Source organism: Mytilus edulis, chromosome 4 (assembly GCF_963676685.1).
Source record: "Mytilus edulis chromosome 4, xbMytEdul2.2, whole genome shotgun sequence".
NCBI lineage: Eukaryota > Metazoa > Mollusca > Bivalvia > Mytilida > Mytilidae > Mytilus > Mytilus edulis.
Genome location: NC_092347.1, coordinates 82175785 through 82190724, shown reverse-complemented (window position 1 = coordinate 82190724; position 14940 = coordinate 82175785). Strand labels below are relative to the sequence as shown.

Here is a 14940-nt window from a genome sequence, read left to right as displayed (position 1 = left end):
ACTGATTGTTTGACAGACTTTCTTATATGTAGAAATATTCATATACCACAAAAGGACCACATTTATTCAATATTTACGATGTTAAACCAAATCTCTAAGTCTAACCTTTACACAGCAGAGATAAACAACTAGAATAAAGTAAATATAGTGGATTCTTTATATCTTAAAATACTGTTTTCTTATTGTCTTTCTCAATTGATAGATCTGTTATCTTTTCTTCTGTTAATAACTCTTGTAACAAAACATGAAAGTGTTACCTTGTATTTTGCCTTCAAATTTGTTTCTGTAGTGTTTATTATGGTAGCCAATCTTTGAGTTGGAGCCCAGGATCCATCAAAATTTTGTTGTGATACAAGGTCCATTAATTTATCTCCTGTCAACTTATTTGATGACGAAAAATCTGTACATAAGTCATCCTCATCCTCATCCTCTGCCTCTTGCCCTTCTTGTTCGTCTTCAATATGGACTGATGCTTGTTCTTCAGTAGCCTCTTTAAGTATAAACAGAACCAATACTAGAATTTCTTAGTACTTTGTACAATGTATCATTCATATCCTTTATCAATCAAAGAACATGTGAGAACTAAAGGGTAATTTTCAAAGTGAACAATTAATACTGCGGATTCATTATTATTCTTTGGAATCCTATTTATCGTGGATTTTGTGGGAACAAGAAAACAAGTAATTTTAATGTTCAACGAATTATAAATTTGCTTTTGGTTATATGCAGACTTTTTGAAATCCAGGAAATCAAATATCCAGGATAATGCAAGTTTACCTCAATCCACGAACATTGGTACCCATGAAAATAAATGAATCCGCAGTAAATTGAAGTTTTCTCCCTTTGCAGTTGAACTTGATTTTTGATTTTTGAAGATCAATGCATAACATATATATATGTTGGTTATCAAGCCGGTGACATTAAGGTTTTTATTGAACTTCTTGTTCTCTATACCCAAAAAACAATATTTGACTCAAACATTCTATACAAAGTTCTGGTATTTGTCATTGATGAATTTTTCAATATTTGTGAATGGTATGATTTTTCCTATATTTAACAATTGCTTTATCATTTTATCACAATGACAATGCATTATAATTTAAATGTGGATTATGAACACTATAACGTTATCTAAAACTGTCATTCCAGTTATTGTGTTATTCTCTCATATTTGAAATGCACCATATAACTTTTGTAGTTTTGTTCTTACATATTCTTTTGAACCAACAGCAAGGACTACATACAATTTTTATACACGTACTTGACTTCTTCATTTTATAGATATAATTGATTGATTGTTGTTTGCTTAACATCTAGTGGCAAATATTTCATGCATATTCAGGGTGAGATGGTTTTACTGATTGATCCAACCATTCTCAAATCTTTTATTGCATGTGGACAAAAGTATACATAATATGTCCCCCTGATGACAGCATTTAAAATACTGAGTAGCTCCGTCCAATATATGATGAGTTGACACCCATTCATTCTAGTACTTACTCTTTTTTAAGAAGCTCGGCCAAGAAAAACTAGACAAACTTGGCTGAAATACAAACATAAAATATTTATGAAAAGAAATACAGAAACAAATTCTAAAAATATATAACAAATCCTTTGGGTTCAAAGTGGGTCTCATTGGGGTCTAAGCGTGACACGGGATTGCCGATTTTTTGTACGCGTGACACGTGAAAGTCAAATTATTGTGTCATGAAAACGGGAAATGAGGTCTTGCGGGACCCGGGAAATGACAAACAAATGAAAATTGCTTACGTACATAGTGTAAGCAGGATACGGGAATCTGACAAAACAGTTAGCGGGATACGGGATTGGAACCCCCCAATGAGATCCCCTTCAAAGACAGCAATTTGTGAAATGTACACAGGATGTTAATTACATGATGTCAAATAGAGTCATTGAAGGCACTATCTGCTGTAAAGAGTCATATGTCAATTAGATAGGAACTCAAGCATATAAGTGTTTTTGCACAGTAAAATTTTCCCAATCTATAATTGTTATCAAGATATTAGAAAACAACTTGCATTTTTTTAACATTGTGTTCTTTTTTCAGATATGATGTTGATTGATTGGCAGGGACAAAAACATTATACTAAATAACCTATGATCATTCTGACAATTGAGGTAAAATGATAGTTAAATGACAAATGTCACTTTTCAAATAAAAAGGGACGATTATTTCTAAAAGAGTAAATGAATATTTAAATAGCAAATGTTAATGTCCATTTCTTACCACAAACCTTTTCCACCATGGCCGACTCTTATACATTGTTGCACGTGCCATAAATGTACTTGCACCAGATCCAAGTTCAGCTGTAAATATATAAAAAAATTGTTTTTAGTCTTCAATTCAAAAGTAATAACTTCAAAAAGCAACACATTATACTATATAAACATAATTAAATCCAAATACACATCTCAAACAAACCAAAGTTCTAGTCTGTAGCAATACTAATTGTTGCAAATGGAAAGTCAGTTTAAAGTGACAAAATTTAAGTATATTTGGCAAAATCAGATGCTTTTCGACAATACATCAGCCCATAGTTCACACAAAACACAATTTTTTGCCTCCATTTACTGCTTTATAGCCTTTGGTCAAGAATCAAATTTAATCTTAATAAAAACCTGTAAAAAACTAAAGTCCTGTTTATCAGATATCAGTAACCGCTAGTTAAAGTAAACAGATAGAATGATAATTATTTCTTATAAGATATGAATTATAACTACTTTTGGGAAATACGTATTGACTGAAACATAAACATGTCATTGCGTGCTGCTTAGACAATCTGATTGTTTTTGTCAATAAAATGTTCCAGGGCAGTCTATATATGCAGCTATTACATGAACCTGTAATTTGAGACCAGAATCTTACCATGTAATAGGGTCTGGATGGGATATACTGAATAGAGAAACGACATAAAAATGGTCTAAATATAAAGAATACCAAATAATGGGGTGCAAAAATATAATGAATAGAAAATAATATGCAAAACATATTAAGAATATAGAATAAATTGCTTCGCCAAGTGCAGCTGGATACAACTGCAATTGTCCAACCCTGAACAGTTTGGGCAAAAATAGACACAATATTCCTGCTTGAAGAAATTTTCTTTTTAAGCCCCGCCTACGATAGTAGAGGGGCATTATGTTTTCTGGTCTGTGTCTCTGGTCCTTGGTCCATCCGTCTGTTCGTCTGTCTTTCTCACTTCAGGTTTAAGTTTTTGGTCAGGTAGTTTTTGATGAAGTTGAAGTCTAATCAACTTGAAACTTAGTACACATGTTCCCTTTGTTATGATCTTTTTAATTTTATGACAAATAACGATAGAACAAATGCATGTATTATTTATAGTACAACTCTTACTATACTGCATTACCTGATTTGCATTCTAGAACATCAAGCTTTTCGGCCCTTTCTAAACAGGCGTCTATATTAGCCATCCAACGTTGCATCTGAAAAAATTATTACATTTTAATGACATGATTTAGCCAAAAAATAAAACATGATTTGTGAATATGAATTTCAATGTTGAGATGCTATTGTAATATGGCTGTCCTTATAGAATTGTAATGTGGCTGTCCTTCATAAAATCTCCACAAAAGTTGAGGTGTCCTCTAAAATATCCATCTGTGTTGTTGTGTATTAAAAGACATACTTCGTTAGTAATGGTTTTGTGCATATTTTGTTTCATAAATTACTGATTCATTTTTTTTTAAACTACTCAATAGCAATAATGTTTACAAATTATACAATAAAACAAGAATGTGTCCTCAGTACACGAATGCCCCACTCGCACTATCATTTTCCATGTTCAGTGGACCGTGAAATTGGGGTAAAAACTCTAATTTGGCATTAAAATTAGAAAGATCATATCATAGGGGACATGTGTACTAAGTTTGAAGTCGATTGGACTTAAACTTCATCAAAAACTACCTTGACCAAAAACTTTAACCTGAAGCGGGACAGACGGACGGATGAACGGACGGACGAACGGACGGACGGACAGACGGACGGACGGACGCACAGACCAGAAAACATAATGCCCCTCTACTATCGTAGGTGGGGCATAAAAATGCATAATTTTGTTTTTAACTTTCTACACACAGTACTGTATTCACTTCTTATTTGACTTTGAAATAATAAGTTGGTGTCGAAAGAATACACTTAAAAAAAACTTAAAACACTTTACAAAGGGTTCCACAGAACCATGTGTCTTTCCTCTGATTGCTGCTGTCAGCGCAAAAGTGTAATGTTGATTGACAAAAAACTAACTGTATTTGCTAGGTGAAAAAAATTTAAAACATTTTTCTTCAAAAGCTTATTTACAACATTAAAAATCATTCCATGAAAGGTATAATATACTTTGTGATGTCTAAAAAAAGATAACCCAAGACTGTATGTAACTATTAATTGAAACACAAACCATGAACACTTATCAGTTAAATATGGAAAAATAATTAATTATATAAAATTTAGATTCACACAGTATCTCTAAATAATAAAGTAAAATGCTCTGCAGGGCACAGCTTTATACAACACCAGAGGTCGAACCCTGAACAGTTGGAACAAGTATCGACACAACATTTAAGCTTGAAGTAGCTCTGAATGTTGATTGTGATTAAATAGTTGACACAGCATAGGTTTCTGACACAGAATAAATGTGGTCTAAGAACTTAAAAATTTAAAATTGGACAATTACCTTTTATGGTGCAATATCCAAAATCTAAATACATGGTTAGAATCAGCACACCAAAGAACCACAAGAATTCAATTTTTGATGAAATCAAATAAAGTTCAATTTTGGACCCTTTAGACTTCAATGTGGACCAATTTGATAACGCGGCCCAAACATCAAAAATCTAATTACATGGTTAGAATCAGAATATCAAAGAATCATACATATTCAATTTGTTGAAATCAAACAAAGTTAACTGTTCGGACCAATACTACCACAATCAAACCCAACCTTTGGAGAAAAAAAAAAATTGCGGTTGAATAAAAAGTCTCCCCCCCCCCCCCCCCCCCCCCCAAGTATTTACCATATAATGTTTCTTAAATCATTAAAATTACTTGCCATGCCACAAAACTCACCATTGGGCGCCCCATAGCCATATACGCACTCTGGTGATAGTTAACTTCCTTAATCAATGATACAGGTACTTTAGTATCTTGGTCCACACCAACAAATGCTGTGTATTTGGAAATTATGTTTGCTGCTTGACTGAATAAAATAATCTTTTCTTTTTCCTTTCCAGATTGCCCATCATAAGAGTTACCTAAAGTGCATAATTAGTAATAAATATTACTTAAATAAATTCAGTCAATATATATGAATACATAAATCAGATTTTCAAACTTAGTAAAATACAGCCTTACAATATACATGTAGTATTAAATGGTTATGACTTAAGGTACACAAAATATATAGAAATGTAATCATTTTTAATGTATAATCATCTCACTGAATATTAATTTGTAATAATGAAAGATTTGTAATAATTGATAACTTCGTTTCTCTAATCTCCACCACAAGATAAAATATGCTGTAGTTGGGTAGGGCGAAACAAAACTTTATATTGGAAAATGTAGTAGGGCAAACCTAGGTGGATACGTAAGTATTTAACAGATAATTAATAATAACTTAATGACAGGAACAACCAGATTATAAGTACTCTATATTATTGCAAATTAAAACAAAATTGTGACAGAAATAAAAATAATAAGTTAATTTTGTGTGCTGTATTTCCTGAAATTTCTAAATTAGCTCTACTAATAGGTCTGTATGGGCATGATCAAGCAGAGTTTAAAGACATACAAAACAGAAAAATTGTTACAAAATAATAAAAATATTGAAACTTTAAACAATTAATCTGAACAAAATTAAAAGAACAAGAATGTGTCCCAAGTAAACGGATGCCCCATCTGCAGTATCATTTTCTATGTTCATTGGACTGTGAAAATGGGATAAAATCTCTAATTTGGCATTAAAATTAGAAAGATCATATCATAGGGAACATGTTTACTAAGTTTCAAGTTGATTGGACTTCAACTTCATCAAAAACTACCTGGACCAACAACTTTAACCTGAAGCAGGACAGATGAACAGACGAAGGACGCACAGACCAGAAAACATAATGCCCATAAATGGGGCATAAAAACAGTAGTTAAACAAAGTTGATATCTACAGTAAAGGAAAAAGTCTAGACAACTTAAGTTGGATTTCAGAATGCTGGCATAATGTATGAAGGGCAGATAGAGGTACATGGATGACACTTTATGTTGAGTCTGTTGATTGGAGGGAGCATAAAAATAATAGACTATATAGAACATTATGGCATAAACAGACTCTCCCATAGGTATTTCCATGCCTTGTACAATGGCTTTTTAGTAAACTATTGAACCTGTAATTAAGAGATAAGACTCTCCAGGTGCACTGATATTTGTGCCAGTAAATCTACTAATGAACCTCTGCAAAGCTTAAGATACATTTACAGTTATAGATTTTTATCATAATGCAAAATAATCAAAGCCAGTGGCGGATCCAGAGGGGGGGTTCCGGGGGTCCGCACCCCCCCTTTATTTTGGCCGATCAATGCATTTGAATCGGGACATATGTTTGCACCCCCCCCTGCACCCCCCCTTTGCCCTGGGCTAGCACCCCCCCTTTCGAAAATTCCTGCATCCGCCACTGAAAGCATTGAATTTTAGTCATTATTTCAATGTAAAATTTTCATTTAATGAAAATTCTGCAAAGTGATAAAATCTTCTTTGTGTCTATACTATGAGTAAATAAGTAAGCTTTGATCTGGCATCAAACGTAAACATCATGTGTTTTTTACGGCGTTTTGTCCGCTTAAGAATGAAATAAAATTTGAAAATAAATGAGCAAATGTATTTGTTTAGTGTATGTTCTCTTGTATTAATATGTCTTTTCATTTCATTGAGTTAAGCCATTTCAATTGATATTTTATAGTGTGTCTTTCTTTAATGTGATGCTACCCTATTGTTTCAGATAAGGGTGAACGTTGGTAGCTATTAAAATGTTTAAACCCACTGCATTTGTTTGCACCTGTCCTAAGTCAGGAATCTGATGTTCTGTAGTTGTCGTTTGTTGATGTGGTTCATAAGTGTTTCTCTTTTCTCGTTTTTTATATAGATTAGACTGTTGGTTTTTCCGTTTGAATGATTTTACAATAGTCATTTTTGGGCCCTTTATAGCTTGCTGTTCAGTGTAATCCAAGGCTCTGTGTTGAAGATGGTACTTTGACCTATAATTAGATTCTTTTACAAATTGTGCCTTGGATGGAGAGTTGTCCATGGCGTTGTCAGTTTATTTTCGATTTATGAGTTTGACTGTCCCTCTGGTATCTTTCGTCTTTCTTTTGTCTCATTGGCACTCAGACCACATCTTCTTATATCTTTATATGTATCAGATATCAGAGTGTGAGTTTTTTACATTGGGATAATTGGAGAATTGCACATTGTTATCGAAGACCTTGCAATAATTTCTGAATATACACTACACTATTGTGTTTTATTATTGTGTTTACATACTTTCCTCAATTTCTAGTTCTTTAATCTGGTATTTTGCAGCCACACGATGTAATGGTAGATCTATATGTGGAGAAATTGTACTTTCAATCTTCATCTTATAAGATACACTGTTTCCTCCTAATGTCCCTGTCAAGGTCAAAGAGCCTGAAACATCTACCTAAAATTAAAGAAAAATTCATTGAGAGCAGCCATTGTGGATTTTGGATTTACATAAAACCAATCGATATTTATTCTATTGAAGTATTCTAAACCACTCTGTTTAACTGATTGTTTCAGTTCAAAATAAATGGAGAATGTATACCTGGGACACAGATGATACCTCCACTTGCATATAATGTTATAAAGGGACAAAGCTCAAGAATAGTAATAAATACGCTATCCAAATTTGTACCAGAACTAAGTTTTTGTGGTAAAAAATGTAATAAGCATGGTAAATAAGTTTTATAATATCTGGATAAGGCAAATTCAAGTTAGAGAACAGAAACAAACAATTTAGCATTGTTTCCATTTGTAAAAGGGGCATAACTCTAGACAGGAATAAGTGATGCCACCCTAATTCAAACTTGATCTGTGTTTTGTTGTGTAAAAGTTCCATAACATTTGATTGCGGCAAACTAACTTTCACATGGACATACCAACATACAGACAAGGGTACTTAACTCCACTATAATATAAGAAGCTGTACAAGCAAAGACTATTCATTGTTTTAAAGGGGTACTAGCTATGAGATATACAAAAAATCTAAAGTTTGATTTTTTTCTGTTCAATCAATAATGAAAGTGAAATGGTGAAATAACAATTCGCTTTTTGCAGCCAAAAAGGTTCAATTTTGTCAAATTACGCTAAGAAACATTGATAATTAGTAATTCACTTGCAAGTGAATGAGTCGACCTCTTTAAATCCGTATTCATGTGAACTTCAATTTAACCCCTAGCTAGAGATTGACAATGCATGCATTGTACGTGTACTGGTTATTTAAAGAAAAAAAATGTCAACAATGAAAGTGAAACTACGGTAAATCAGTTGATTACTAATTGGATGCACATAAAATCATTCTTATACGGTTAAAAACAATGAGAAACATCTATTTTTAATCTATAAAATAAAATCAAACAACCTATAAAAATCCAATTGCACGTGTTAGTTTAATCTATTCATATCTTTATTTATGTTTACATCGCTTATATGGTCATCTGAGGTCAAATCGATAGTTAATTAGATGTCGTCTGGACTAAAATACACACGAAATGAACTTATATATTATCTACCCCATGCTCTGTAAAGTGTTTATTTTAGACTTTTGATAGTTTGGATAAATGGTTTACATTGTTATCAATCAAATATGAGAATTTGAGTCAAATCTGTGACCATGAATTTGACAGCTAGTGCCCCTTTAACTAAATGTTGACTACTGGATTTAAGCTCTGAACAAAAATTTAACCTTAACCAACTTATTCAATCATTCATGAAAATACAAATAAGATTCCCAAAATATTAATAGAGAAACAATGAAAGGAAGTCAAATGATTTTTAAATCTACAGAATGCTTACAAGCAAAATGGATGTTAGAACAAATATACTGTGGATTCATTTTTTATTCTTAAGATATAATTTTTTCATGGATTTCGTGGGTATAGATGAACAACGAAATTAAATGTTCAACGAATGACAAATTAAATGTTCAACGAATGACAAATTAAATGTTCAACAAATGACAAATTAAATGTTCAACGAATGACAAATTGAATGTTCAACGAATGACAAATTAAATGTTCAACGAATGACAAATTAAATGTTCAACGAATGACAAATTAAATGTTCAACCAATGACAAATTAAATGTTCAACGAACGACATATTAAATGTTCAACGAATGACAAATTAAATGTTCAACGAACGACATATTAAATGTTCAACGAATGACAAATTAAATGTTCAACCAATGACAAATTAAATGTTCAACAAATGACAAATTAAATGTTCAACGAACGACATATTAAATGTTCAACGAATGACAAATTAAATGTTCAACCAATGACAAATTAAATGTTCAACGAATGACAAATTGAATGTTCAACGAATGACAAATTAAATGTTCAACGAATGACAAATTAAATGTTCAACCAATGACAAATTAAATGTTCAACCAATGACAAATTAAATGTTCAACCAATGACAAATTAAATGTTCAACCAATGACAAATTAAATGTTCAACGAACGACATATTAAATGTTCAACGAATGACAAATTAAATGTTCAACGAACGACATATTAAATGTTCAACGAATGACAAATTAAATGTTCAACCAATGACAAATTAAATGTTCAACAAATGACAAATTAAATGTTCAACGAACGACATATTAAATGTTCAACGAATGACAAATTAAATGTTCAACCAATGACAAATTAAATGTTCAACGAATGACAAATTGAATGTTCAACGAATGACAAATTAAATGTTCAACGAATGACAAATTAAATGTTCAACCAATGACAAATTAAATCTTCAACCAATGACAAATTAAATGTTCAACCAATGACAAATTAAATGTTCAATGAATGACAAATTAAATGTTCAACCAATGACAAATTAAATGTTCAACGAATGACAAATTAAATGTTCAACCAATGACAAATTAAATGTTCAACAAATGACAAATTAAATGTTCAACGAACGACATATTAAATGTTCAAAGAATGACAAATTAAATGTTCAACCAATGACAAATTAAATGTTCAACGAACGACATATTAAATGTTCAACGAATGACAAATTAAATGTTCAACGAATGACAAATTAAATGTTCAACCAATGACATATTAAATGTTCAACGAATGACAAATTAAATGTTCAACTAATGACATATTAAATGTTCAACCAATGACAAATTAAATGTTCAACCAATGACAAATTAAATCTTCAACCAATGACAAATTAAATGTTCAACGAATGACAAATTAAATGTTCAACGAATGACAAATTAAATGTTCAACGAATGACAAATTAAATGTTCAACGAATGACAAATTAAATGTTCAACCAATGACAAATTAAATGTTCAACGAATGACAAATTAAATGTTCAACGAATGACAAATTAAATGTTCAACGAATGACAAATTAAATGTTCAACCAATGACAAATTAAATGTTCAACGAATGACAAATTAAATGTTCAATGAATGACAAATTAAATGTTCAACGAATGACAAATTAAATGTTCAACCAATGACAAATTAAATGTTCAATGAATGACAAATTAAATGTTCAACGAATGACAAATTAAATGTTCAACGAACGACATATTAAATGTTCAACGAATGACAAATTAAATGTTCAACGAATGACAAATTAAATGTTCAACGAATGACAAATTAAATGTTCAACCAATGACAAATTAAATGTTCAACGAATGACAAATTAAATGTTCAACCAATGACAAATTAAATGTTCAACGAATGACAAATTTAATGTTCAACCAATGACAAATTAAATGTTCAACGAACGACATATTAAATGTTCAACGAATGACAAATTAAATGTTCAACCAATGACAAATTAAATGTTCAACCAATGACAAATTAAATGTTCAACCAATGACAAATTAAATGTTCAACGAATGACAAATTAAATGTTCAACCAATGACAAATTAAATGTTCAACGAATGACAAATTGAATGTTCAACCAATGACAAATTAAATGTTCAACGAATGACAAATTAAATGTTCAACCAATGACAAATTAAATGTTCAACGAATGACAAATTAAATGTTCAACCAATGACAAATTAAATGTTCAACGAACGACATATTAAATGTTCAACGAATGACAAATTAAATGTTCAACGAACGACATATTAAATGTTCAACGAATGACAAATTAAATGTTCAACCAATGACAAATTAAATGTTCAACAAATGACAAATTAAATGTTCAACGAACGACATATTAAATGTTCAACGAATGACAAATTAAATGTTCAACCAATGACAAATTAAATGTTCAACGAATGACAAATTGAATGTTCAACGAATGACAAATTAAATGTTCAACGAATGACAAATTAAATGTTCAACCAATGACAAATTAAATGTTCAACCAATGACAAATTAAATGTTCAACCAATGACAAATTAAATGTTCAACCAATGACAAATTAAATGTTCAACGAACGACATATTAAATGTTCAACGAATGACAAATTAAATGTTCAACGAACGACATATTAAATGTTCAACGAATGACAAATTAAATGTTCAACCAATGACAAATTAAATGTTCAACAAATGACAAATTAAATGTTCAACGAACGACATATTAAATGTTCAACGAATGACAAATTAAATGTTCAACCAATGACAAATTAAATGTTCAACGAATGACAAATTGAATGTTCAACGAATGACAAATTAAATGTTCAACGAATGACAAATTAAATGTTCAACGAATGACAAATTAAATGTTCAACCAATGACAAATTAAATGTTCAACCAATGACAAATTAAATGTTCAACCAATGACAAATTAAATGTTCAACGAACGACATATTAAATGTTCAACGAATGACAAATTAAATGTTCAACGAACGACATATTAAATGTTCAACGAATGACAAATTAAATGTTCAACCAATGACAAATTAAATGTTCAACAAATGACAAATTAAATGTTCAACGAACGACATATTAAATGTTCAACGAATGACAAATTAAATGTTCAACCAATGACAAATTAAATGTTCAACGAATGACAAATTGAATGTTCAACGAATGACAAATTAAATGTTCAACGAATGACAAATTAAATGTTCAACCAATGACAAATTAAATCTTCAACCAATGACAAATTAAATGTTCAACCAATGACAAATTAAATGTTCAATGAATGACAAATTAAATGTTCAACCAATGACAAATTAAATGTTCAACCAATGACAAATTAAATGTTCAACAAATGACAAATTAAATGTTCAACGAACGACATATTAAATGTTCAAAGAATGACAAATTAAATGTTCAACCAATGACAAATTAAATGTTCAACGAACGACATATTAAATGTTCAACGAATGACAAATTAAATGTTCAACGAATGACAAATTAAATGTTCAACCAATGACATATTAAATGTTCAACGAATGACAAATTAAATGTTCAACTAATGACAAATTAAATGTTCAACCAATGACAAATTAAATGTTCAACCAATGACAAATTAAATGTTCAACCAATGACAAATTAAATGTTCAACGAATGACAAATTAAATGTTCAACCAATGACATATTAAATGTTCAACCAATGACAAATTAAATGTTCAACCAATGACAAATTAAATCTTCAACCAATGACAAATTAAATGTTCAATGAATGACAAATTAAATGTTCAACGAATGACAAATTAAATGTTCAACGAATGACAAATTAAATGTTCAACGAATGACAAATTAAATGTTCAACCAATGACAAATTAAATGTTCAACGAATGACAAATTAAATGTTCAACGAATGACAAATTAAATGTTCAACGAATGACAAATTAAATGTTCAACCAATGACAAATTAAATGTTCAACGAATGACAAATTAAATGTTCAATGAATGACAAATTAAATGTTCAACGAATGACAAATTAAATGTTCAACCAATGACAAATTAAATGTTCAATGAATGACAAATTAAATGTTCAACGAATGACAAATTAAATGTTCAACGAACGACATATTAAATGTTCAACGAATGACAAATTAAATGTTCAACGAATGACAAATTAAATTTTCAACGAATGACAAATTAAATGTTCAACCAATGACAAATTAAATGTTCAACGAATGACAAATTAAATGTTCAACCAATGACAAATTAAATGTTCAACGAATGACAAATTTAATGTTCAACCAATGACAAATTAAATGTTCAACGAACGACATATTAAATGTTCAACGAATGACAAATTAAATGTTCAACGAATGACAAATTAAATGTTCAACCAATGACAAATTAAATGTTCAACCAATGACAAATTAAATGTTCAACGAATGACAAATTAAATGTTCAACCAATGACAAATTAAATGTTTAACGAACGACATATTAAATGTTCAACGAATGACAAATTAAATGTTCAACGAATGACAAATTAAATGTTCAACCAATGACAAATTAAATGTTCAACGAATGACAAATTTAATGTTCAACCAATGACAAATTAAATGTTCAACGAACGACATATTAAATGTTCAACGAATGACAAATTAAATGTTCAACGAATGACAATGTTCAACCAATGACAAATTAAATGTTCAACGAATGACAAATTAAATGTTCAACGAATGACAAATTAAATGTTCAACGAATGACAAATTAAATGTTCAACCAATGACAAATTAAATGTTCAACGAATGACAAATTAAATGTTCAACGAATGACAAATTAAATGTTCAACGAATGACAAATTAAATGTTCAACGAATGACAAATTAAATGTTCAACCAATGACAAATTAAATGTTCAACGAATGACAAATTAAATGTTCAACCAATGACAAATTAAATGTTCAACCAATGACAAATTAAATGTTCAATGAATGACAAATTAAATGTTCAACGAATGACAAATTATATCTTCAACCAATGACAAATTAAATGTTCAACGAATGACAAATTAAATCTTCAACCAATGACAAATTAAATGTTCAACCAATGACAAATTAAATGTTCAATGAATGACAAATTAAATGTTCAACGAATGACAAATTAAATCTTCAACCAATGACAAATTAAATGTTCAACGAATGACAAATTAAATCTTCAACCAATGACAAATTAAATGTTCAACGAATGACAAATTAAATCTTCAACCAATGACAAATTAAATGTTCAACCAATGACAAATTAAATGTTCAACCAATGACAAATTAAATGTTCAACCAATGACAAATTAAATGTTCAACGAATGACAAATTAAATGTTCAACCAATGACAAATTAAATGTTCAACCAATGACAAATTAAATGTTCAACGAACGACATATTAAATGTTCAACGAATGACAAATTAAATGTTCAACGAATGACAATGTTCAACCAATGACAAATTAAATGTTCAACGAATGACAAATTAAATGTTCAACGAATGACAAATTAAATGTTCAACGAATGACAAATTAAATGTTCAACCAATGACAAATTAAATGTTCAACGAATGACAAATTAAATGTTCAACGAATGACAAATTAAATGTTCAACGAATGACAAATTAAATGTTCAACGAATGACAAATTAAATGTTCAACCAATGACAAATTAAATCTTCAACCAATGACAAATTAAATGTTCAACGAATGACAAATTAAATCTTCAACCAATGACAAATTAAATGT

The 14940-nt window shown here is 30.1% G+C and overlaps 1 protein-coding gene across 1 annotated transcript in view; it reads right to left on the bottom strand.

The window, feature by feature from the left end:
• Positions 1-14940, bottom strand: part of LOC139520741 (von Willebrand factor A domain-containing protein 5A-like) — a gene marked incomplete in the record, with an annotated part of 76312 nt that overhangs the window by 6203 nt on the left and 55169 nt on the right. The window contains 6 exon segments of the mRNA XM_071313660.1: positions 258-490; positions 1501-1543; positions 2249-2328; positions 3390-3465; positions 5105-5289; positions 7568-7724. Of these exon segments, the coding sequence (XP_071169761.1) occupies positions 258-490; positions 1501-1543; positions 2249-2328; positions 3390-3465; positions 5105-5289; positions 7568-7724 (774 nt within the window).